The following is a 23,010-nucleotide window of genomic DNA, read 5'->3' as shown; positions in this document are numbered from 1 at the left end:
AATAGTGTTTGTTGCTCTAAGTGGTGTCTTTCTGGAAAGTAACACGTTTCCAAAACGACAAGTGGGAGGAAAATGAACTCGATGACAATCGAGCTTATCAACAAACTAGAACTGGGAATCTCGTAAGACCTTAAATGGGCTTCGTGAGAATGCTTGATCAAGAATACTCAAAAGGACTTTACAAGTGCCTTAAAAGAGAATTCATTACTCACAAAACATCAGAAATGTTGGAATAAGATCAACATAATAAAAGGGCTTTGGAGGCGCCTTGAAACTCAGTGGTTGATGCAATTGCCCCGTATAGGTATAGAATTCACCAAAGGCTTGGATTGAATCCTACAAATTTCTATTAAGTTAGAAATAAATCTAAGACATACATACTGTTTACTATTAGATAGTAAAGGAATAATGTATTATAAGATAGCTACGAAAAATCAAATTCTTAATAATGGTTAGAGGCCATGAAAATCCGAAACAGACCCCATGTTTGAAAATCATGTTTGAAACTTGATTAATTTGCATAAAGGGTGAAAGACCCATCGATTGCAAATACGTTTTCAAGTAGAAAACCAACAAATGTGGAAATGTATATGCATACATAGCTAGATTGGTTGAAAAGGTTACAATTAAATTCACGGAGTTGATTTTAATAAAAACCTATTAACCAATCGGAATGCTAAAGTCTTTTCGTGACTGTTTTAGAAAATTTGCTCATATGAAATATGGCAAAATAGATACCAAAATTGCCTTCCTAAAATAGGATTTTGGCAGTGACTATGAAAATAGTCTAAGGGTTTTGAAAATCTAAATAAACACTAGATTTAAAAGCAAGCTTAAGGAATGCGTCATGGGATTAAAGGAAGCATTATATATAGGAATTGAAACGTGTTTTCACATGAAGTTAATAAGAGGATTGACTCATGGAGAAACATACAAGTTCTTATGAATAAGAAGTTTAGTGGGACCAAAAGTAAATTAAATAAAGGTCCAATAAGAAGTCTACGAACTCTATTGTGAAATAACTATCAAATGCTAAATGTTTAGGTTTGAAAGTATTTTTTGACAATGGACCAAACAAAAGACAATACTTTGTACGTATTGGGTATTAAGTTCTACTGTATAGACTTGATAAAATATTTGAACACGTAAAGGAGTTTACCATGTTAAACATGAATTGAAGGACTTTGAATGACTTTCGACCCATATGTAACTAAGTAAATGTTTTAACTAAGTATAAGCTAGGCTAAATACTAAGTCAAACATGAAAGACTCTAATAGAGACTTTCAACCATATCACATAGCAAACAATTTAGCAAAGTCTCAGTGAAACTGAATGAGCTAAAATGACAAAATGATGGAATAAGATTGAGAATACTCTGCAATTTAATCCATCATGTACGTTGTGATATGGAATTGTCGCAGGACTTACTTGCTTAAAGCATGTGAAGTATGTATGAAGCACCAATCAACCTGAATCTATGTATTAGATCGTTAGATTATGGCCAAGAACATCCAAAGTAACAGGATCCGTTATTGACTTGTGGAAACAAATACAATTTGAGAATTGATGTTGCAAGCACAAGCCTTAACAAGGATTAGATCCTTAACAAGGAGGTCATTTATAAGCACGAGCTTAAAATGAGTCGTGGCTTGAGAATGGTAACATGGACGTGGATCCATGTGTAATGTGCAGGAATTTAAGGAAAATTTCCATGATCACAAGTGATTAGGGTATCCCAAATCATTGTAAGTCGTTTGGAATGAAACCCAAGCAAAGCATCATCAGGAAGTCTAATAAAATATATGTTGAGAATATTATTGCCTTAATGGCGATAATAAAGAAGATGTTCTATGGAAAGTTTGTTGCTGAACGTTAACGATAGTAGCTTGTCAAGTTGAAGGTTTCAATCATGAAAATAAGTGTGAGCCATCACTTGGACAATAAATCCTAAATCACATATAATCTATGACACTCTCAAATTTTATCATCTTATTATGAAAGTAATCAGTAATGAAGATGCTAAGATTAGCAAAGTAGTTATAACTAAACCTATGCAATAAGTGAATGACAACATTCACAATTGCATGAAAGAAATCAAGCATATTAGATATGAGTGTGATTTCTTAAATGTTTTATAAAGAGTGATACTCTTAAAACATTCGAAAAAACCATTTATCATAAGATGAACCATTTAGGTTTTGGAGTAATTTAAAATTTCATGCAATTTTATCACTCCGTTTGCTATTTAATTGTGGTTTAAAATTAAATAATGAGTCCATTCGATACTTGGAATATTCAAAATAGGGTATCAAGACCAGTCTTGGTAAGGAAACACCTATGAAGTGAATGTTGAATATTATAATCGAAAATTATCCCTAATTCAGGTCATTTAAACGATGGACGATTAATGACCAATTGAGATTAGTGTGTAGTGTGATTTATAGCACTGTTTCTTGTGCTACGAGGATATGATTGTCATAAATCATTTGCACAGGTATTGGTTTAGAACCATACTGGATCGACCCATGAGAATAATTTAAGAGATTAAAAACGTCATAAGTATACTTCTCATTATGGCTATCGGAACCTATTTCCTCGACCATGAGTATTGTGAGTTATTTTGTTTGAGAACTAGTTCGCTTTGATGTTGTCAAACTTCTGCCGTAATAGGGGATTATAACAGCAATACTCGGGCGGCTAGGTCCTCTCAGTAAGAGAAGCTACATTACAAGACTGGGAATGTCCCCCTACTAAAATAGGGAAGATGTCTTTGTTGTATACAAGGCCTCTAGTAGAGCGAGACTATAAAAATGCATGGCCGTGCTCGGATGGATTTTAGAAATCATCTGTTTATTGACAGTCGGACTCGGAATCGAAAAACACTTCTGGACGTAATAAGGATGACAAAATAATCTTAACTGTTCATGAAGAGACATTAAGCGACATAAGAAAAAGGATGTACACTAAATGCGTACTTGTCCGAGATTGAAAGGAATGGTGTCCTTCGAACAAGTGTACTATTCCATTAGTGAATTCAGAATTATTAGAAAGCTAATATATTCAGTAAGGTCAAGTGATCGGAATGCCTAGGTGGAGGCCCGCTTCCGATCAGTATTATTAATGCATAATTAATATTACAGCTTAATCTTTACTGAACCCTTCGGGTCATACCCTTAGCAGTAAACGAACCGACTCGACGAATTAATTTGGAAGAAATTAATTCGTCGCCCGAGTATTAAATATTTAGACGCTTAAAGCGTCTAAACCGAGCTTCGGAAGTCGAGGAAAAAATAATAAGTGATGAGACGCGCAAAATAATAATAAATCAACCATATTCCCAAAATACCTCTAGCATCCGAGTGCCCCGAGCATCCGAGTGCTAGGGACAAAAATAACCTAGAATAGGTGGCTAGTAGGCGCACCAAGCCGAGCCATGCATGGTCGGTTGGTGCGTGCTAGCGTACTATAGCTAGCAACATGCTAGCAGCCGCAAGCAACACATGCTAGCAACCCCCCGCAAGCAACACATGCTAGCAACCGCAAGCCATAGCAGCAGCCCGCAACATCAAGTGCGGGGTTGGGCTCTCGGATGGGCTACGGCTGGGCCATAGGGCCGAGAACTAGGGGGAGCATGTGGGAGCATATAGAAGCAAGTAGGGTGAGGGACATGTGGCGCAAGGCGAGTATTGAGTGGGCAGCAAGTATGATCCCCTACACTCCATGTGGTCCTCACCACTCTTTACATATGATAGTGCCACTTCTAGATTTATTATTAGTTTTCTTATTTATTTTAATTTAGCTTTAAAATAAATTGTGTAATTTCATGACTCCCACATTGATGGGATAGAAATTCCCACTCTCCCTCTTGCGTATGAATACCCATCTTGGGTTTTTGGAAAGAGGGCTTGAGTAGGAGTTCAATAGAGCATTGCATTAGCAAAAACTCTCAAACTCCTATAATACTCGGGTTTTGGTCGGACCTCGCTAACCTCGAGGTAACGGACCTTAAAGTCGCTAGTAGTATTTGCGAGTGGATTTCTGTAGGAGGCTCGAGTATTTTCGGAGCTTAAAGCTTTTAAGTAAGAGCCCGACTTTTAGGGCGAAGCACGCGTCAAAGGTAAATTCATGTATTATTTGTTATGCTTTATGGTTTTATGAATTGCGAGTGGTTCTTTGGGTCGGGGTTGTTTTCGCGATAAGTCAAACTTACCAAACCCTAACAACAACCGGTTCTTATGCCAGTAAAATCAGGGCCCGACGTTACTTGGGAAGAAATGCACCCTTCTCGAAATTTCGTCTAGAGCCTATGTTCAAATACTGGTGACTGAATTCTTTGAAACTAAGACCGAGCCCTTGGAGGATTGGACCGAAATAATTGTCCCTATGAACTAGATACCCCATCCGGACTTTTTGAAGGATGAGGCCTTCCTTTCCGCCTGTGGAGTTAGCACCATGTTTCCACATGGTATATTCACTATACATCCGGTAATTTGCTGTTTATATTAATGCCTGTAGATACCCAATTGTGTCTCCTCTAAACCAATCCCAGTGATGAATACCTTTCATATCGTTTTATTATCGAATGAAGTGAAAGTGTAAAAAGTCTAGTGTTGCAGTAGTTTTTATTAAAAATCTCTCTTTCTGTTTTCGAAAACCTATTCTATTTTCTGAAAATGGTCAGTCCAGTTTAGTTTGATCCATAAAAAGGGTCCAACAATAATGTGGTTGGATGGGGATTGAAAAGAGCTTTCCAACGATATATTATAAGCCCAATTCCAATGAATAATGAGGATGTTATGGCCAAAATACTAAATTGGACCCGACATTGTTCTTACTTGCGACCAATTGATCTAGAGGAGGACTTATTATTAATTATTATTTCTAAACCTAGTAGGATTGATTATAGTATTCTAGTATTATCTAGAAGGTTCTCTTTTATCCTAGTAGGATGAGGATTGATAATTATTATTTTACAAATTTTTATTTGGAATAAAATAAGTGTTTTATGATAAAACGGATTTTTAAAACTGATAAACGCAGATTCTAATTAATTAATTATATTAGGAAAAGGATTCCGTACTAGCATGTTTTTATCTTTTAATCAACGCCAGGCGACAAGCTCCCTCGCCAGGCGACAGCTTTGCGACCGAACCAACTTTATTCTAATTTAAACTGAAACTCTTTTCTATCGATTTTTGGACTTTTTTTTTCCTATAAATAGGGTCCTTGGACCTCCGTTTTCAATAAACCAATTCAGATTAAGACTTCTCTAATTATCTCTCTTCTCTCTTGAGCAATATATTGTTCTCTTCTCTCTCTTTCTAAACCAACCATTTTGCAAGCACAATTCCGCATTCACAAGTTCTAGACACACCTAGCCAAGTTTTAAGTTGCCTTCGCCCTAGACAAGATAGATTTATAATTTCTAAGGATTTGGTCCCAAATTCAGTCTAAACGTTTTACTTTTTCTTTCATTTATTTCATTTAATTGTTTGATATTTATATTTTATTGAAGTTTACTAACGCGTGTATTTTGTTATTAGAAAAAGGTACGAAACATCAAAGTAAGTAATTCAATTACTTATCTATTATTTCGATGTAGAAAGCATGCTTAGATAGTTTTATTAATTCCTAGTATCATGTTAGGATGTTATTATTGCTTTCTAGTATCATGTTTAGTATGCTTTTTATGCTTTCTAATATCTTGTTAGTATCATGTTACGGCTAAAACTTTAATCTTTATTAATTAGTAACATGCTAGTGTTTGTTATTAATCATGTTAGTATCATGCCTAGATCTTGCTATTAATATTATGTTATGTTGAAATTATGATTATGATGATGATGATTGTTGTGTTCAATTATATGTTTCACGTAATTTGTTAATTTACGAATTTTTTACGTAATTAGTTAATTTACAAATTATTTAACGTAATTTATTATTTTCCGTAAGTTGTTAATTTACGAATTATTTCATGTTATTTGTTAATTATCGAATAATTTATATATATATTGTTGATATTATGTCGCTTGATATGATATACTATTGTTAATTCTTTATCACACCTTTTCTGCAGGTTTAAAGGGAATTTTTACTTGTAATCACGCTTAATAAGATAATTAATAATCTTTTTTAGGTTAATTTGATTATAATTCAAGTGATCGCCAATAATAGGTTTGTTTGTGCATTAATACTCAACCAACATAGATTAAACAGGTTTAGGGTAAACCTATTGATTACATGTTAGTCAAAAAGCGCACATGAATACGAGAAGAATAAAGTAGAGACCTATTTTTAAGGGAGATTCAATCTCTTTTAAGTTGGATTTGTACCTTTATCCACGAACTTCCAGTCATGGTTCCATACGTATTGGAGTTAATGATCTCCTGGATCGTTAAGGGGTGTAACCTTCACCCTATGAACGGTTTACAAGTTCCTAGTTGGCGACTCTTTTACTCTAGCTTCCTTCCCTTTGGACACCTCCATGCTTAAGTGAATGATCATAGTCGGGCTCAAGTGTGGGATGGCTTGAAATATTCCCTACAATGCCTTAACTTTTTTTATTGGTCTTTTTAACGAACTGTTTCCCTTTTTTTTTTTAGTTTTTTTTTTTTTTTTTTTTTTTTTTTTTTTTTTTTTTTTTCAGAAGACGCAAAGAACATGGTAATGAGAGTCATTTATGGCGCTCAAAAGAATAAGATTTAGGTCCTTTTTCTATATTTTCATATAATTTTCTTAGTTTTCCTTGGTTTTCCATTTTATTAACTCATTTTGGGTTTTGATTAGTTTTTATTAGTTTTTCATGATTTTAGTCCTTAATTCATAGTTTTAGTATTATTTCTATTATTTTTACTTTATTTATTTCCATTTTATTTATTTTATTTTATTTGTCTCCTTTTTCAGTTGTTCGTGTAGGTGATTGCTCGGGACAAGACACGATTTAAATTGTCATATTCGGAGTTTCAATGTTCCAGCTGCTCCTTCTCACGCACCTCCTTTCGCACCACTTTCCAGCCACTACCAGCCGCAATAACCTCCCTCCAATCACCACCAATATCCCGCAACAATCAGCCACAAGAACCAGCCGCAATAACCACCTGTTAATGCACCACCTTTTCACCTCCTCTTCACCACCAATTTCTGTAATCAATTAAAACAACCAGCACCACCGATTTTATCAAGAAACCACCACACAACACCAAATGCAGCAGCTCCAATCACTCCTCACGCAACCCTGCCTTCATTCGAACCTCAACATACGCGACCGCGCTCACATTCATCGCGGTCGCGCGCTTATGGGCCCCATTGCTATGCGTGCGAAGAATGGCATTAATTCCCAATTCAAAGAGCAGCAAACCGAAATTCGTAGCCCCTAATTTCAATTTGGGGATTTTTCATTTATTGTATTTTCCTTTTAATTATCTATTTTTGTTTTTACTTTCTTTTTCATTTGTTATTTATTTTATTTTCTCTTCTTTTATTTTCTTTTCTCTTTTATTTTCTTTTACTCTTTGTATTTATAAATACCCATTTTTGGGTAGAGAGAGAAACAATTAGAAAAACTAGTAGAATTAGAATTAGCTTAGTGGATAGTTTTCTCTCTCTTAGGTTGAGAGTTTCTCTCTCTAGATTAGGCTAGTTTAGGAGTAGTTTTAGAGAGAGAAAGTGAGAGATTTCAATGGTGGTTTGAGAGATTGAGCATTCAATGGTGACAAGTGTATTGAAGATCTTCCTAATCAATCAATGAGTATTTCTCACTCTCTTTCCTCTTTATTTGCTTTGTTTAATTTCATATTGTTTGGTTGATGTTGTTGATTGGTGTTGATATTGGTTTTGATTGATTTTGATGATTCTAATTGTTTGATTGTTCATTTGATCATGTTTCTTGAGTAGTTTACTTGCCAGGGTTTGGGTAAACATGTATGATTGTTGGATTGAGATTTATTTGGGAATTTGAGTAGTTCTTGTGTTGTGATTAAATTGATTCATAAAGGTTTGCATGTTGCATAAGTTTGATTGGAGTAGCTAACCATGATTGCTAGCATTGATTGCATGATTAAATTGATTGACATGACCACTTGATATTGATATAATCATAATTGGTTGAGTATTTGATTATGTTTCTTCATATTGTTTAGCACTAGAGAAATCTATGTTAGAGAGTATGAGGATGATTAGTTGAATGCTCCTAATTGCTCCTACTATTTGTCTTTGCATCGCTTGGATTGCTTGACTCCCTAATTAGCTTAGTTATCAAGAATGCATGTTGATCCCCATTCCCTAGTGTTTCATTTGTTTGTTTGGTTCTTTGTTTAGGAAGTAGAATAGTGTTACCTTTCACCTTAGACTTCGACCTAGCTTAGGCGTTAATTAGAAATACTTGAACATAACCGTTCCTAGTGGTTTGACCCTTTACTTACCTCTATACTTGTATTTAGGTTAGTTAATTGATTATAAATTTGTTTAACCGTAGGGAGGATTAGTTCAACGACCTAGTTTTCCCCTCGTCACATGGCTGAGCCAAACAAGACACCTGCTCAGCTAAGGAAAGAGCAGTTGCTAGAGAAGAGAGCCACCTTGGAGGCCAAGGAGGCTAAGAAAAATGGGGTAAGACCGCCTGACATGCGTTCAAGCTTGTTTGCATTAACTTAATTATTTACCGGCTGTATCATTTTCTCTTAATCTCAAAATTCGTTTGCTGTAACTTATGCTTTTCATTTGCAGGATGGAAACAAATCAATTCCCCATTCCATTGTGATGGGTGTCATAAATGGCACCCATATGATGAACATTTAAGTCATTTTTACCTTCTTTTCATAGCTTTTTTTCTCAATAAATGTTTAGTTTTATGCTTTTTCTCTCTATTTTACCATTAATCTCTTGTTTTATGACTTTTGTACATTTTGATGGTTTTTCTAGTCTTTTCTCCTTTATTTATTCTATTTTCTTTATTTTAGTTGCTTTTCCTTTATTTTAGTTTTCATTTTATTTTATTTTCATTTTCATTTTCATTTCATTTTCTTTTTCTTAGTTTTTTTTGTTAATTTTAAGTTTATTTTACATCATTTTATCCTTGGTTTTATTTATGTTTTGTAGGTGGATATTCCAAGTTCAATTCCTTACGCTTGTAAAGCCGCACTCTCAAGCCGGGTAGGGTTGAACCCTCAATCATGGTGTTTAGGGACTGCTTACTTTAGTGTTCATCACGATCATGCTACGAAGGTGATGCTCGTGCCCACCAACAACCTCACCACTCACCTAAACTCCCTTGTTTCCCCTGTTCCTCTGTTCCACCATGCAACAACAACTCCAATCAACTCCCGCAACACAACAACCTAACATCACCGACACCGCCAACTCACACCAGCCGCATCAAACACAACCAGCCACAACCACCCTTCTCCCGCAACAGTAAATCGCAGCTTCCCCTGCTCTCCCCTTCTTTCCCCTTCTCCAGCCGCAGCAAACACCGACCAGCCGCAACCTTTAATTAAGCACCCACACCAAGAAGCAACCACCATCGCCACCGCACTCAGAGTCACGCAAACAAGCTTGAGTGGAACCTCACTTAACGTGGCCGCGCTCGCATTCACAGCGAGCGCGCAACCTTACATCGCGGCCGCGCACAATTGGGTATGAATTATGGCCGTTGATTTTGATAATAGAACGGTTGTGATGGTTTATGATCTGGGTGATAGCTGTACAAAGCATGGTTTACGATTTGGGAGCAGCGAGATTCGAAGTCCACTAACTTCGTTATTTTGGGGATTATTTCTTTTAATTTTCTTTTTTTTTAATTTTCTTTTTACTTTTTTTTTTTTTTTTTTTGAATAGTTCTTTTTACTTTTGTTTTCTTATTTACTTTTATATTTATTTGATTTTCTTTACTTTTATTTTTCTTCTACTCTTTTATTTTTCATTTAATCCTTGTAATTATATATACCAATTTTTGGGTTAGAGAGAAAGAAAGAGAATTAGAATTAGAATTTATTTTTCTTAGCTTAATTAAGAGCTTCTCTCTCTAGTTTTAGGGTTAGTTTAAGGAGTAGATTTTAGAGAGAGAAAGTGAGGAATTTCAATGGTGATTGGAGAGACTAAAGATTCAAGGTGACAATTGTATTGAAGATCATCAAATCAATCAATGAGGATTTCTAACTCTATCTCATTTTATTGCTTTATTTGATTTCATATTTGTTTGGTTTGATTTTGATGTTTTATTGTTAATTAGTGTAATTGTTCTCCATATTTTGATGATTCTTGATATCTGTTGTTGTTTGTGACTAGATGATGATGTTTGAGTAGTTGTTTGGCTAGGGATAGGGTGAAACTTGTATGATTGATTGATTATGCTTAATTTGGGGGTTGTGTTGATTAATTATTGAGATTAAAGTGATTAATGAAAGTTTTCATGTGTGTAATTCGATTAGGCCTTGAGAATTATGCTAGATTGCATTATTGTAGTTTCTAATGATACAGACCACTGATTTAGGAATTGCAATTGTCGATTGAGCTTGATAGCGATGCTCCTAGTTAGAGTCTCTCGTAGTTGGCGCTAGTTTGACCTCTAGGAGATAGCTTGTTGAATCTTTTGATTGAGCTTGCCATTAGTCTTTACAACCATTGACTTGCATGTATTTCCGAGTTGCTACAATTGTCATGATTGCTTGTTGATCCCGTTTCTAGTGCTTTATTTGTTTGGTTTCTTTGTTTGTTAGTTGTTAGTGTTCTCTCTTAATCTTTGTCTTTGACCTAGCTTTGGCATAAAATTAAGAGCGCTTGAACATTACCGTTCCTTTGGGCTCGATCCTTAACTTTCCTCTATACTAGTATATAGGTTGGTTAAGTGTTTATAAATTAGTTTGACCGAGGGAGGATTAGTCTCAACGACCTAGTACCACCCCTCGTCACATTAAAAAGCTATTCAAGCAGCGGGGGGATGAACTGAACAAAACCCTGGCTAAGAAGGGAAGGAAGTAGCCTCCTTACTCCACCTCTTCACCCGACCCAGATCAACCCACAACCGGGGGTAAAGGGCCGACTGTGATGAAAGCTCTAAGAGAAAGCTCAGAGCGAGCTGTTGGGAAACAGATGGATGCCTCTACGACATCGAATAGTGGCGAGCCACTCACTGCTGTAGTCGGCACTGTAGCGGCTGAAGGGGTCGAGTCTTCCCAGCTTCGCACTCAAGGTAAGATACGAATCGAACTCCCCTGGCCGCTTGACTACATGCGAGTCAATACTTGAGTCAACCCGTTTGGAGGTTCGATGAGCAACCGGCATGAATTGGGTGCCACCTGTGCTACTTTCTCACCACAGAGATGCATAACATGCAAGTGTTCATCAAGAGGATGGTGAGGATTCTAACAAGGACAGAGAAGCATTTTTTCCTGTTGTGCAGGAGGTGGATTTTGACAGAATCCAGGTCCTGGTGGCTGAGGTAACTTAGTACTTCATTGTTTTTCCTTTAAAATTTTCAAGTGTATAGCTAACCGTCTAACCTCTCCCCCTTTCAGGCAATGCTGAGGGTAGACGGGCTGAGGGTCCCCTTCAAGAGGAAGTAGGAAGAGGTAAATGATGCTAAATAGAGGGACACCCAAGCTCTCAACTCTGCTGAGTACATTAAAATAATGTGTGCTGTTGAAATTAAAGCAGTAGAGTTGCTACAGGAGGAGCTGATTAAAAACTTGATGTCTGCTAATGACACCGCCAATAACCGGGTGTCCAAGCTTGAGTTGGAGCTAAAATTGTCCAATACTACCACAAGGCCTTAGAGGGGGTTGATAAAAAGAATGCCCACCTATGGGGGGACGTCATCCGCCTTGGTATCGAGCTTGTTAAGCTAAGGAACCAGCAACAGGACGAGATTGTTAAGGAGCAAAATCGGTTGATTGCTGAAAATGAGCGGGAAACTAAATGTAGTCTGCTCCACCAAAACATACAGTTTGAGGTTTTCATGATGAGATATGATTACCCCACTGCGGTGTATGATGCTAAAATGCAGAATGAGCATGCTCCGCCTCCTTTTAAGGCATGGGCCTTAGAGCAAGGCTTTTAGGTTTCTAACGATGAGGAAGATCCGGCTGCTGATCAGGCGGATCAAGTCATGACTAATGATATCCAAGCTGATCAAGTCCCAACTGGGCAAAATGAAGCAAACCTCTCAGCCAGCCGGGATCAGCCGGAGCAGACTCAGCAGTCTTTGCTCATCCTCCCTTGCGTTTTTCCGCGGCAGTATGCCAACTTATTTTCTCCGGCCTGCTAGCCAAGTATCCTTGTATTTTATTGACTAAGGATTCGGGTTACAAATTTTATTTTGTTTTATTCGGGATGTATATCCGGTTAACAATATTGTCCGCCCTTGATCGGTTTTGAATGAAATTTGCCAATTGAGTTGGATTGATTATGAAATTTCAGTTTTTGCACTTAAATTTGGCATTTGTTGCCTATCTTGTTATAGCATGCGACAGTCAGTATACCGGCTACTCTTTCCCCTGGCGGCTGTGTGATTGGTTTCAGTACTTCTTTGATTGATTGACTTTGTAACTTTTGATACTTTAAGGAGTATGAAATGTTCCTATGTCCACAAAACCAATAAGTAGCCATTTTACCCAGCCAGAGAATTAGCTGGGCCATAGCCCTTTTCTTCCGTCTAGGTTATTCGTAATCCAGTTAAACTGTCTTTCAATAAATCAGGCGACAAATTGCCGCCTGGCAGTTGATGATGCAGGGGACAAATGGTCTTCCTTACAGATGGTCCCCAGACAACTTTATGACCGCCTAGGGTACTCACAATCCATTGCACTTTGTCCATTTGCCCTTGTGGGGGAACTTGTACAATTTCGTTGAATAATCTAACTCAAAACTTCATTTATCATCCAGCTGATGTCCTTTGACATCCGTCTTTTAAGCATAATCATTCTTCAGACTATTTTTGGTTGGACGACTATGAGTTGACCAATTAGGTCGTTCAATCGTTGCCGTCTACATGCGTTTGTAGAGAAAATGATATATTTCCCTCTGCTACAATAACACCCGAAGGGGCGTCGCCGGACGCCATACTCATGTTGGAGCAGACGAATTTATAAAATAAAATAGCATTCTGCCATTGGCCTCTTAATTTGAACATCGATTTAGCCACTAAGTTTGTAACTTAGTTTAATTCATTCAATGGAGCGTCTGTGCATTGCACATATGGTTATTTATCATTATGCATGAAACCATATACGGGGTAATTAAAAGGATTGAAAACAAAACGCAACTTTTTTCATTGATAGGCTTTTCATTTAAAAAAATTTACAAGTCTCAAAAGTAGTACATTTTCAAGTTGTCTACATTTCAAGTTTTGGGCAACCACCTGCAATCTGGAGTTAGCTTTCCATGCTCATAAATGTAGTAGGTGTATTTCCTTAATTCCTCATAGATCTAGTAGGGGCCTTCCTAATTAGGAGTTAGCTTTCCATGCTCATTGGCCTTACCGGTTGCATCCATTTTTCGTAACACAAAGTCCAAACTTTGAAGGGCCATTTGTGAACTCTCTTGTTATAGACACAAGTCATTCTCATAAGGTAAATCTCATGGCGCAGGGCAGCATTTCCCCTACGCTCCAGGAATGAGTCCAATGCTAGCCGCATGGCCTTCTAGTTTGCCTCTTCATCGTATAGCATGACTCGTAGAGTTGGCTGATAATATTCGATGGGCAAGATAGCTTCAGCACCGTAAACCATAAGAAATATGGGGTTTCACCGGTTGCCCCTTTTGTAGTCGTCCGGATGGCCCATAGAACATAATTAACTCTTTAGCCCATAAACCTCCGGCTCTTTCAATTTTATTTTTGATATCGTCTGAGATGAGTTTGTTGAAGGCTTCAACTTGGCCATTTTCTTGGGGTCGGCCGACAGATACAAAACAATATGAGATCCCTTAATCTCCCAACTACGTTTTGAGTTGAGGCGTCTCAAACTGAGGGCCATTATTAAACACCATAGACATAGGTACTCCAAACTGGGTGATAATGTTCTTCCAGATGAAAGAGATGTCATTCTTTGTCTTTATGTTTTTGACTGCCTTTGCTTCCACCCACTTAGTGAAATAATCCACAGCCACCAAATATAGCGCTTCCACCTAGTACAGGTGCATAAGGACCCAGAATGTTAAGGCCCCATTTAGCAAACGCGACTAGGCTGTGGATTAGCATCAAGTTAGTAGCCGGACGATGGATTAGCTTCCTAAATCTTTGACACTTATCACATTTTTTAACAAACTCCATGGTGTCTGACTCAAGAGTGGGCCATAAGTAGTGCCACCTGACTATGACGGCCAAGGATTTGCTGCCTATGTGAGAGGCGTGGTATCCCGCAGGCAGTTCTTCGAGAACTTCTTTCCCATATTATGGGGGTAACATACTTCAGTAGAGGCTTCGAATACCCCGCTTTAAAGAGTTCTCCTTTCCTCATCTTGAAGTTTGCACCGCGCTTCTTCATTACCGCCACCTCCTGGGGTGAATTAGGGAGCGTGTCGTTTGTCAAATATGCCCGGATGCCCTCCATCCAGGTAGAGCTTCGGTCAAGTACTCCAATGGGCTCTTCATAAGATATACTCCTTATAAGGAAAAAAATTATTTTAAGATCAATATTGTTGATGATTTAAAAAGGGGAGATATGACCTCTATTTATAAGGAAAAAAGAGGGGTCGAAGAATCAAGAAAAGATAAGAATTCAAATCGGATAAAACTCTTGCGATAGACAGCAGTTTTTGCGGTTTTTATCATATCTTTTGATCTAAAAATCTAAATAAGATAAATAAGATATATTTGGAAATCTCTTGAAGTCTGGTTTCTAACCCAATTATAATAAGATCAAAATATTTTTTATAACAAAAGATATAGCCGAAATAGTAAGACGGTGTCAGTTTATGATAGAGTTTCACATTTTATTCATATCTTTTCCGTTATAGCTCGGAATTGATATTATAATATATCATTGGAAAAATAATTTCAAGGGATATCCAATCATGTAAGATTTGGATAAAAAATATGAGGCAAAAAAATCATATCTGACTATCTTTGAATGACTTTCAATTCGGATAGAAATAGGATTTTCAAAAAGAAAAGTTTTATTCAATTTCAAACTCTTTAATCTTATCTTTTCAAAAAGGATAATTAATATCTATAAGAAACTTATAGAAGCTTCCAATTAATCCTATTTGGTATAGGAATGGGATTAAATAACTTGGACCCTCCACATGATCATTGGATCGTAGGTAAGGTGGGCTTAGGTTCGGTTTGGACTCAGTTTAATATTTTTGTCATAACTTGTTCGTTATAACCCAGATTTGGGCTTATAATATATTGTTGGAAAGCTCATTTCAAGCCCCATCCAATTATTAAATCATTCTCTTGTCCTGCCATTGATTCGCATGGTGAACTTGAAGAGTAAGTATCACTCTCACTATCAACTATATCACCAAAACCTCTTCCCTCGTCTTGATAAAGCCTACGGACTTGTCTCAAGGTTCGGTTGATTTCGTGGTCAATTTGATGTGAGGGTGCTCCTTGAGACCTCCTAAGAATTCACCAAAGCTAATAAAACAATTAGCAATGACAAGGATGATAAACAAAAAAAAAACAAAAAGAAAAGAAAGCAAAATGACTCTAACAAAAGCAATAAGGTTCGCTAAACAAGCCGCTTCCTCGGCAACGACGCCAAAATTTGATATGGATAATATAGGTCTATAAGCTACCACCCTAACCAAATTAATCATTTATAAAGCATAAACCTACACTAAACTAGTTAGTGGCAAGTAAAGGGTCGAACCACTAGGGAAGCACGCTAATTCAACATCAAATATCACTAATGCAAGAGTGAAAAGGGGATTGTTTTGTTGATTTTGTTGAGTAGAACACTAAAACTACAAGTAAGCAATAAAATGATGATTAAAATCAATAGAAAATGACGCTAGGGGTTCGGGAATTTCGAACATGATTAGAAAGAGGGGAACAATGATATTTATCATGATGAACATGCCAAAGAACACAAGATTCTACCTAAACAATTCATTCTCATGCAATAGTCTAGGCAAATCAATGAAAGAAGTCTATGCTAATTAGGATCATTCTCATGCATCCTATTAGACACAAGCAAATCAAGAGAATAGAGAAACACAATACATGAAACTCCATTTTAATAACTCATTCTTATTCAATCATTAAGATAGAGGTGAACTTAATCTAGTTCAAATCATTTTTCATGCATTTAAACTAGAAGGAAATCAAATAAGTGCAACAATAATCTCAAGCCATTAAAAATCATGTCTTTCATCAATTTAAGTCATGTAATCAATCCAACTATCATCATTCATCCATCATTCAATGCATGTATTCCACCCCTTCCCCTAGCTTAGACTTTAGCCTAGAGAAGGGATATTAAACATAATATTAAAACTAGAAATAAACACAAGAAACTCTAAACAAAACATGATTGAAATAAATGAAATCAATAATAACTAGATAAACTAATAAGATAAACAAAAATACGTAACAATAAAATAAATAAATGATATTAAAGGAAAGGAGAAGAGATTACTAAAGAAAGGATTGAAGAAAGATGAAAACTTGGATACTTGCTTGATTGATGGAAGATTAAAGCTTGAGCAAAGTTGAATATAATAAAGGGTGCTTGAATAACAATCTATTTTCTCTCTCTAGATTAGGCTAATGTTCTATGGAATTAGTACTAAGTGTCTTTCTATTACAAAGAGTCCCGTCTATATAAATGTGGCTCCCCCACAAAAGAAAGAGACTTGGACAACAAGGCATAAATAAATCGAAAACCCTGTTGTGCGCGCCCGCACAAATGAGCTGCGCACCTGCACAAAATGTTTGTGCGCCCTCTCAGCGTAGTGCGCGGCCGCAACTTTGAGGGTACCGGGAAAATGAGCGCGCCCGTACATTAGTCCCGTGTGCCCGCGCATTTGGTGTGTGCGCCCGCACACAAGTCGCGCATAAGGTCGCGCAAACTCTCTGGTTAGGCTCTTTTTCTTCAGTCTGGTTGTGCGAGTTCTGACAGGGTTGCGCGCCTGCACAGCCTCACATGTGGAACAAAAATCAGAACAAAAAGACAAACGCAACAAACATAACAAGACAAGGTTTTCGCAAAACCAATCAAACCTTAAGGTAATGGAATGCTCAATTTGGACTCATTTGCAAATAAATGCACCAGAGAATACTTATCTTTCTCAATTCAATGAGGGAAAACACGTTCCAAGATTCTCAAGGTTGAAAAAGACAAACCTAAGCTAAGCGTAGAGAACTAATGATTTCATTCTCCGCCCTAGCCCCAACCAAGTCGGTTCGCGTTCTCTCTACTAGCTTCAATTCATCCCCTAGCTAGCTCCTCATGGTTCCTCGAGGGAACCGGAAAAAGAAAATTTTATGTGGAGTCATAAGGTCATCCCGACATCTCAACTATGCATACTCTCTCCATAGGGTTGAAATCTATCTCCCTCCACCGTCCTTTGACCACGCCCTTCTAGAATCCAAGGGTCTTAAGTAGGGTTGTAATGTCATGGCTAGGGGTTATGGTTGGGAAACAATTTGAAAACTTTGGTGGAAATTCCTAAGTGAAGCGTAAGAGTGGCCATCTCTCAAGAACATCCTAAGAATTGAACCTATTCTTCAAACTCACAACCTTTTAAAACAAACCCACCACATTACTTCAACCTTTTTCATTTTTTTTTGGTTGGTTTTCATGAGTTTCAAGTCCTTTCAACTTTCTTGCCAAGCCTTTTTGCGTACTCTTTTCATGAATAGCCTTTCAAAACCTTATTTGAATCAAATTACACAACTTTCTTGCTCAATTTCAACATTATCAAACTCGAACCTCACAAGCCAATGCTTCACTTACTACAAGGGTTGGTAGAACATAGGCCGATAGGTTTGTAATATGGCTAAGTAAAGAAAGGGTAAATAAGGCTCAAATTGGTTAGCAAGAGGGTGAATGTAAAAATGAAAACCAAGTTTGTAACAAAACACAAAGAAAACAAAGAAAAATGAGAAGAAATGCCATCTTCCTCCTCTGGAGTTATATGGTCACGATCTTGGGAGCTAGACGCCAACATGAAGATAAAGACATGCATAGTTAAGGATCCTAAGTGTCGCTCACAAGAATGATGAAGGCTAGAACAAATAACGCTCACACGGGATAAGAAATATAGCAAATACTAACCAAGGTAATCCTATCCACCATAGAGAGCAACACCATCTTACCACTTTTCCGTGAGCTAGGGGTTCAAACGTCCTCAAAAGTTCTACACCGGGCTACCTTAGCTTACAATGTGTCTAACTCAACCCAAAGCATTCTCAAACCGTGCAAACCCTCATCAATTAGGAAGGTAAGCATTCAAAGACACATCGAGGCAAACTAATCAAAAAGAGTGAGCAAATTACACATCAAAAATCATTTCAAACTGTCATAATTATGCTTGTAGCACAAAAAGGAAAAAAAAAAACAAAAGAAAGAGGAAGAAATCAAAAGGGTTCACATACGAGGAATATAATTCAATTGAATCCCAATCGTCATACAAGTGATCGTTCGATAACAACATCAACTATCCGAGGTTCCATAGAACTAAAAGAAAACATCCTCAAACCATTCAACTTCTTACTAAGCTAAACCTAAGCTAAACACCCAAGGAAAAAGAAAATAAAAGAGAGGAAAGGTCTCACCAAATGCCGCTTGAAATGCAGACAAGATAAATTATGCAATCTCATCGAGGGGGCTCGAATTGCCCTTTGACTTCCTTTATCTCAATTTCCAAGCTTCAAAAGTAAGCCAAAATGAAAGGAACGAATGAGATGAAACAAAAAAATAAAATAAAAAGTTAAAAATCAAAGAAAGAAACTAAGAATTTAAAAAAATGAATAAATAGAAATAAAATTAAATAAACTAAAAGAAATTTGGATTAAAGGAAGTTTGGACTATCACGAGTTTGGATATTTCCTCATGGGAGCACCATCACCTACACAAACACTTGAAAATTCATTAGCAAAAACTTATCAAAATCACCCATGGACATAATCATCACAATAAAGCAGATAAATCAACATCAAAACATAATAAAGCCAACCGAACCATGAGAGCTCTACCACCTACAATGAAATCCCCCCACACTAGCATGAAGACAAGCCTTTTCCCACACTATACAAAAAAACATCCCTTTGCCTCTTACACACCCCCCCCCCACACTAAAACAATGCACCGTCCGCGGTGCGCCAAATTAAAAACATTAGGAGGGGACAAAGGGGAGAAATAAAGAACGAGGGGGGCTAGTGGCCACTAGGGCCGGATTCGTCATCATCTCCATCATCCTCGGTGTCGTAAGAGAAACCGTTCGGAGGGATGCCGTGTGGGTTCCAACCACCGGAGTAACCCGGAGGCCAACCATAGTGACCTCGGAAGAGGTCTTGTTGCCATTGAGGCAACGGGTCGAAAGGGGCGGGAAGCTGAAGAGGGGAAGGGTGGGTAGGGTCTACATATGGATAGTTAGGGTCACCCTGAAAATTGCTCCCCCTGGGGGCACGATAATCGTACTCGGTTTCCGTCGGGTAGTCTACCCGGGGAACACCCGTGGGAGGAGGGCCCCTGCCAATAGGGCCAAGTAGGTTGTGATCCCTGCCACCCAGGGACCGGCCCTTGTTGGGGTGTCCAATAGGGGTAGTTTACCGGTGACCTGACCCCTATCCACGGCCGCACCATAAAGAACTTGGGTTCGCAAAAACATACCCTTCTGGTTCTCCATTATGCTTTGCATGCCAAGTTGCATGCTCATCATTTGTTGTTCAAGGCTACTCATGCCTAGATGATGTTGCTGATGATGTTTTTGTTGTTGTTGTTGTTGTTGTTGTTGTTGCTGTTGTTGTTGTTGGTGTTGTTGCTGTTGTTGTTGTTGCTGTTGGCCGACTTTCATATTCCTTAAGCCACCCAAAGCAGTGGGTAGCACACCATTATCTCGTGGAATTTTCCATACATTCCTTGCATTCCGCTCCAGGGATGTACGGCTGGGGTATGACAAGATACAATGGTGCTCTCTGTCAACTATCCAGGCATGAAAATTGTTGGCATCTGAAGTTCCTTGGAGGAACCCCGACCTTCTCATCTACTGTTTGTCAATGAATAGATCTTTTTCGGCCCCAACTTGAGTGCACGAGGGGAAGAAGTGTTCATATTTGAGCTTCTTTGCAATCCTTGTAATCATCCCACCGAGGGAAATTTCTCTTGTCTTGTGGCCCGACTTGATTGCCTCGCAGCACAAGACGAACCAGTATCCCATATTGAGCTTCCCTTTCAATTCCTCCCTAGTGGCAACCCACAAAGTAAATAGCTCCTCATGCGAGATCTTGCTCAAGTCCGTCTTGCTAAACACCGCAAACCCCAAAATGCGGTGTAGAATACGGAGCACAGGGTGGATAATATGGTTGGCCATCGAATACCTGGTGTTGAACTCTTCAAAGTCGGTAATCGTTTGCCACCATCTAAATGCATCGTACTCAGGGAACAGGCTCAACGAAGGGGCAAGGAGGTCCGCCTCGGGGTTACAATCAAACAATACATTAAGATCACTTAGAGTCATAGAGTGCCGGTTGTTGAACAGTTGAAAGGAAATTTGGAAGTCGTTCCCAAGAGGCTCTTTTTCAAAAGAGGCCAAGAATTCGAAGGTGGGCTCCTTGTAAGTTAGGTATTGATGTTTGATGAACTCACTCATCCCCAAGTTATCAAGGAGCGACCTTATATCGTCGTCAATCCCTAAAGCTCTCATGGAGCGTTGATCATAGTGCTGGGAGGGATCTAACTTTCGTCCGTGAAGGTCGTTGAAGAACGTAGCATGGACCTTGTGCGAAAATCTCAATCTAGCATGGACCTTGTTCGAAAATATCAAGGAAAATCTCAATCACTTACATTATGATAGCAAGCAATTCTCATGAAATTAGTTGCATTATCAACAATACAAACACCAAATTTCTCAACTTAATTTCATGAAAATGGCTTCCAAAACAATAGTATTACCAACAATGTCCCCAAAATCACTAAATTTCACACTAATAACCAACAAATCCCTCACAAAGAAAACAAAAATCACATGCAATTCACAGAAGCTAATTCATGTTTAATAACTAAAAATTTTGCATAAATAAGTGACATTAAGTAATAAAATAGCAAAATTTAGAGTTATACTAATTTGTAGGAGCTTGAACACCACTAAGAGCCTCCAAGAACACCACCTTCAATGAAGCTTGCAAACCATGAAAATGGGGGATTTTTGGGTATTTTAGAAAGAGAAAGTGGGTGAATTTGTGAGTAGAGTGAAAGTTTTTGATTGATTTGAAAGAGTATCAATGGAATATGTGAAAAATTGGTGAAATTTGAAGGTTAGGGTTTGGGTTTGTGAGGAGAGAGAAGAGAGCATGAAAATTGGGTTTCGAAAATATGAGAATGAAATTGGGAAGAAGAGGGTTCAAACCCGATTTTCCTGCTCTGCGCGCCCACACAGGTGAGCTGCGTGCCCGCAAACAAATCGCGCACTAGGTCGCGCAAACTCTCTGTCTCGAACCTCAATTTTTTATTAAATTTGTGTGGGTTCTGATAGTTAACGCGCGCACGCACAGAAACCATGCGCGTCCGCACATAGGTCGCACAACAAGTCGCGCAAACTTTCTGCCTCGAGCTTCAATTTGTGAATAAATCAGTGCGGGTTCTGACAGTGCCTGAGCGCCCGCACAGATCACACTGCGCGCCCGCACAGATGGCGCGCACAGGATCGCACAGAGTAATTTCGATTTATCCTCACATCTTCGAAATAGAAAATCCTTGTTCCTTCATCATCCAAACACCTATAAACCAAAAGGGTGAATAATCAAATTCAAATTCAAATTCAAAAAGGAGAAAGTGAAATTGGAATATTCTAAAAAAAAGTTTAGAAAGGAGTTAGAAACTCGGGTTGCCTCCCGAGACGGTTCTTTATGAGGTCACTAGCTTGACCATGAGAAAAATCCTTCAAGTGGGAGGCTTGGGATCCAAAGGATCAAGCAATATACATTCGATGATACCAACTTCTTCCTTGCAAAAGTAATGCTTTAGACGATGACCATTAACCATAAACTTGTTACCATCCGCTTCTAACTCAAAGGAGCCATAAAGAGTAGTCTTTGATATCACAAAAGGACCCGACCACTTTGACTTGAGTTTACCCGGAAACAAACGAAGCCTTGAGTTGAAAAGCAAAACCTTGTCTCCAACCTTAAAGTTCTTGTTTCGAATATGTTGGTCATGCCAATTTTTGGTCTTCTCCTTATATAACCTTGAGCTTTCATAAGCATCATCTCTAAGCTCTTCAAGTTCATTGAGCTTAAGCAATCTCTTCTCACCGGCCAACGATAAATCCATATTGAGCTCTTTGATGGCCCACCAAGCCTTGTATTCCAACTCAACCGGCAAGTGACAAGCCTTTCTATAGACCAATCTATAGGGGGTCGTACCGGTTGGAGTCTTGTACGCCGTCCTTAGAGCCCATAGCGTGTCATCAAGTTTGAGAGACCAATCTTTCCTTGATTTTTTCACCATCCTTTCAAGAAGATTTTTTATTTCACAATTCGAGACCTCCACTTGTCCTTGAGTTTGAGGGTGGTAAGGTAATCCAACCTTGTGATGAACCCCATACCTCTTGAGAATAGCTTCAACTTGCATTTTGGCGAAATGGGAGCCTCCATCACTAATTAGCACCCTCGGAACTCCAAACCTAGGAAAGATGATCTTCTTTAGGAGCTTAAGCACAACCTTGTGATCATTAGTAGGTGAGGGTATGGCTTCAATCCATTTTGTCACATAATTGACCGCTACCAAGATATATAGATTCACAAAAGAAGAAACGAAAGGCCCCATAAAATCCACCCCCAAAACATCGAAGGGTTCAACTTCTAAAACACTTTGTTAGGGCATTTCGTCCCTCTTAGTAATGCC

The 23,010-nt window shown here is 38.2% G+C and overlaps 1 protein-coding gene across 1 annotated transcript; it reads right to left on the bottom strand.

Annotated features, from left to right (window-relative positions):
- Positions 1–22,047: 22,047 nt before the first annotated feature.
- On the bottom strand, positions 22,048–22,437 carry LOC110685451. Its single transcript, XM_021861977.1, has one exon. It carries the CDS (start codon positions 22,435–22,437, stop codon positions 22,048–22,050), a length of 390 nt encoding a protein of 129 aa, XP_021717669.1.
- Positions 22,438–23,010: the final 573 nt, after the last annotated feature.

This window comes from Chenopodium quinoa, unplaced genomic scaffold (genome assembly GCF_001683475.1).
Source record: "Chenopodium quinoa cultivar QQ74 unplaced genomic scaffold, ASM168347v1, whole genome shotgun sequence".
NCBI classification, from domain to species: domain Eukaryota; kingdom Viridiplantae; phylum Streptophyta; class Magnoliopsida; order Caryophyllales; family Amaranthaceae; genus Chenopodium; species Chenopodium quinoa.
This window is presented reverse-complemented; position numbering and strand designations above follow the sequence as displayed.

What these genes read in the sequence shown, in the direction of transcription:
- LOC110685451 (XM_021861977.1), bottom strand. Translation starts at nt 22,437, where the DNA reads ATGGATTTATCGTTGGCCGGTGAGAAGAGATTGCTTAAGCTCAATGAA.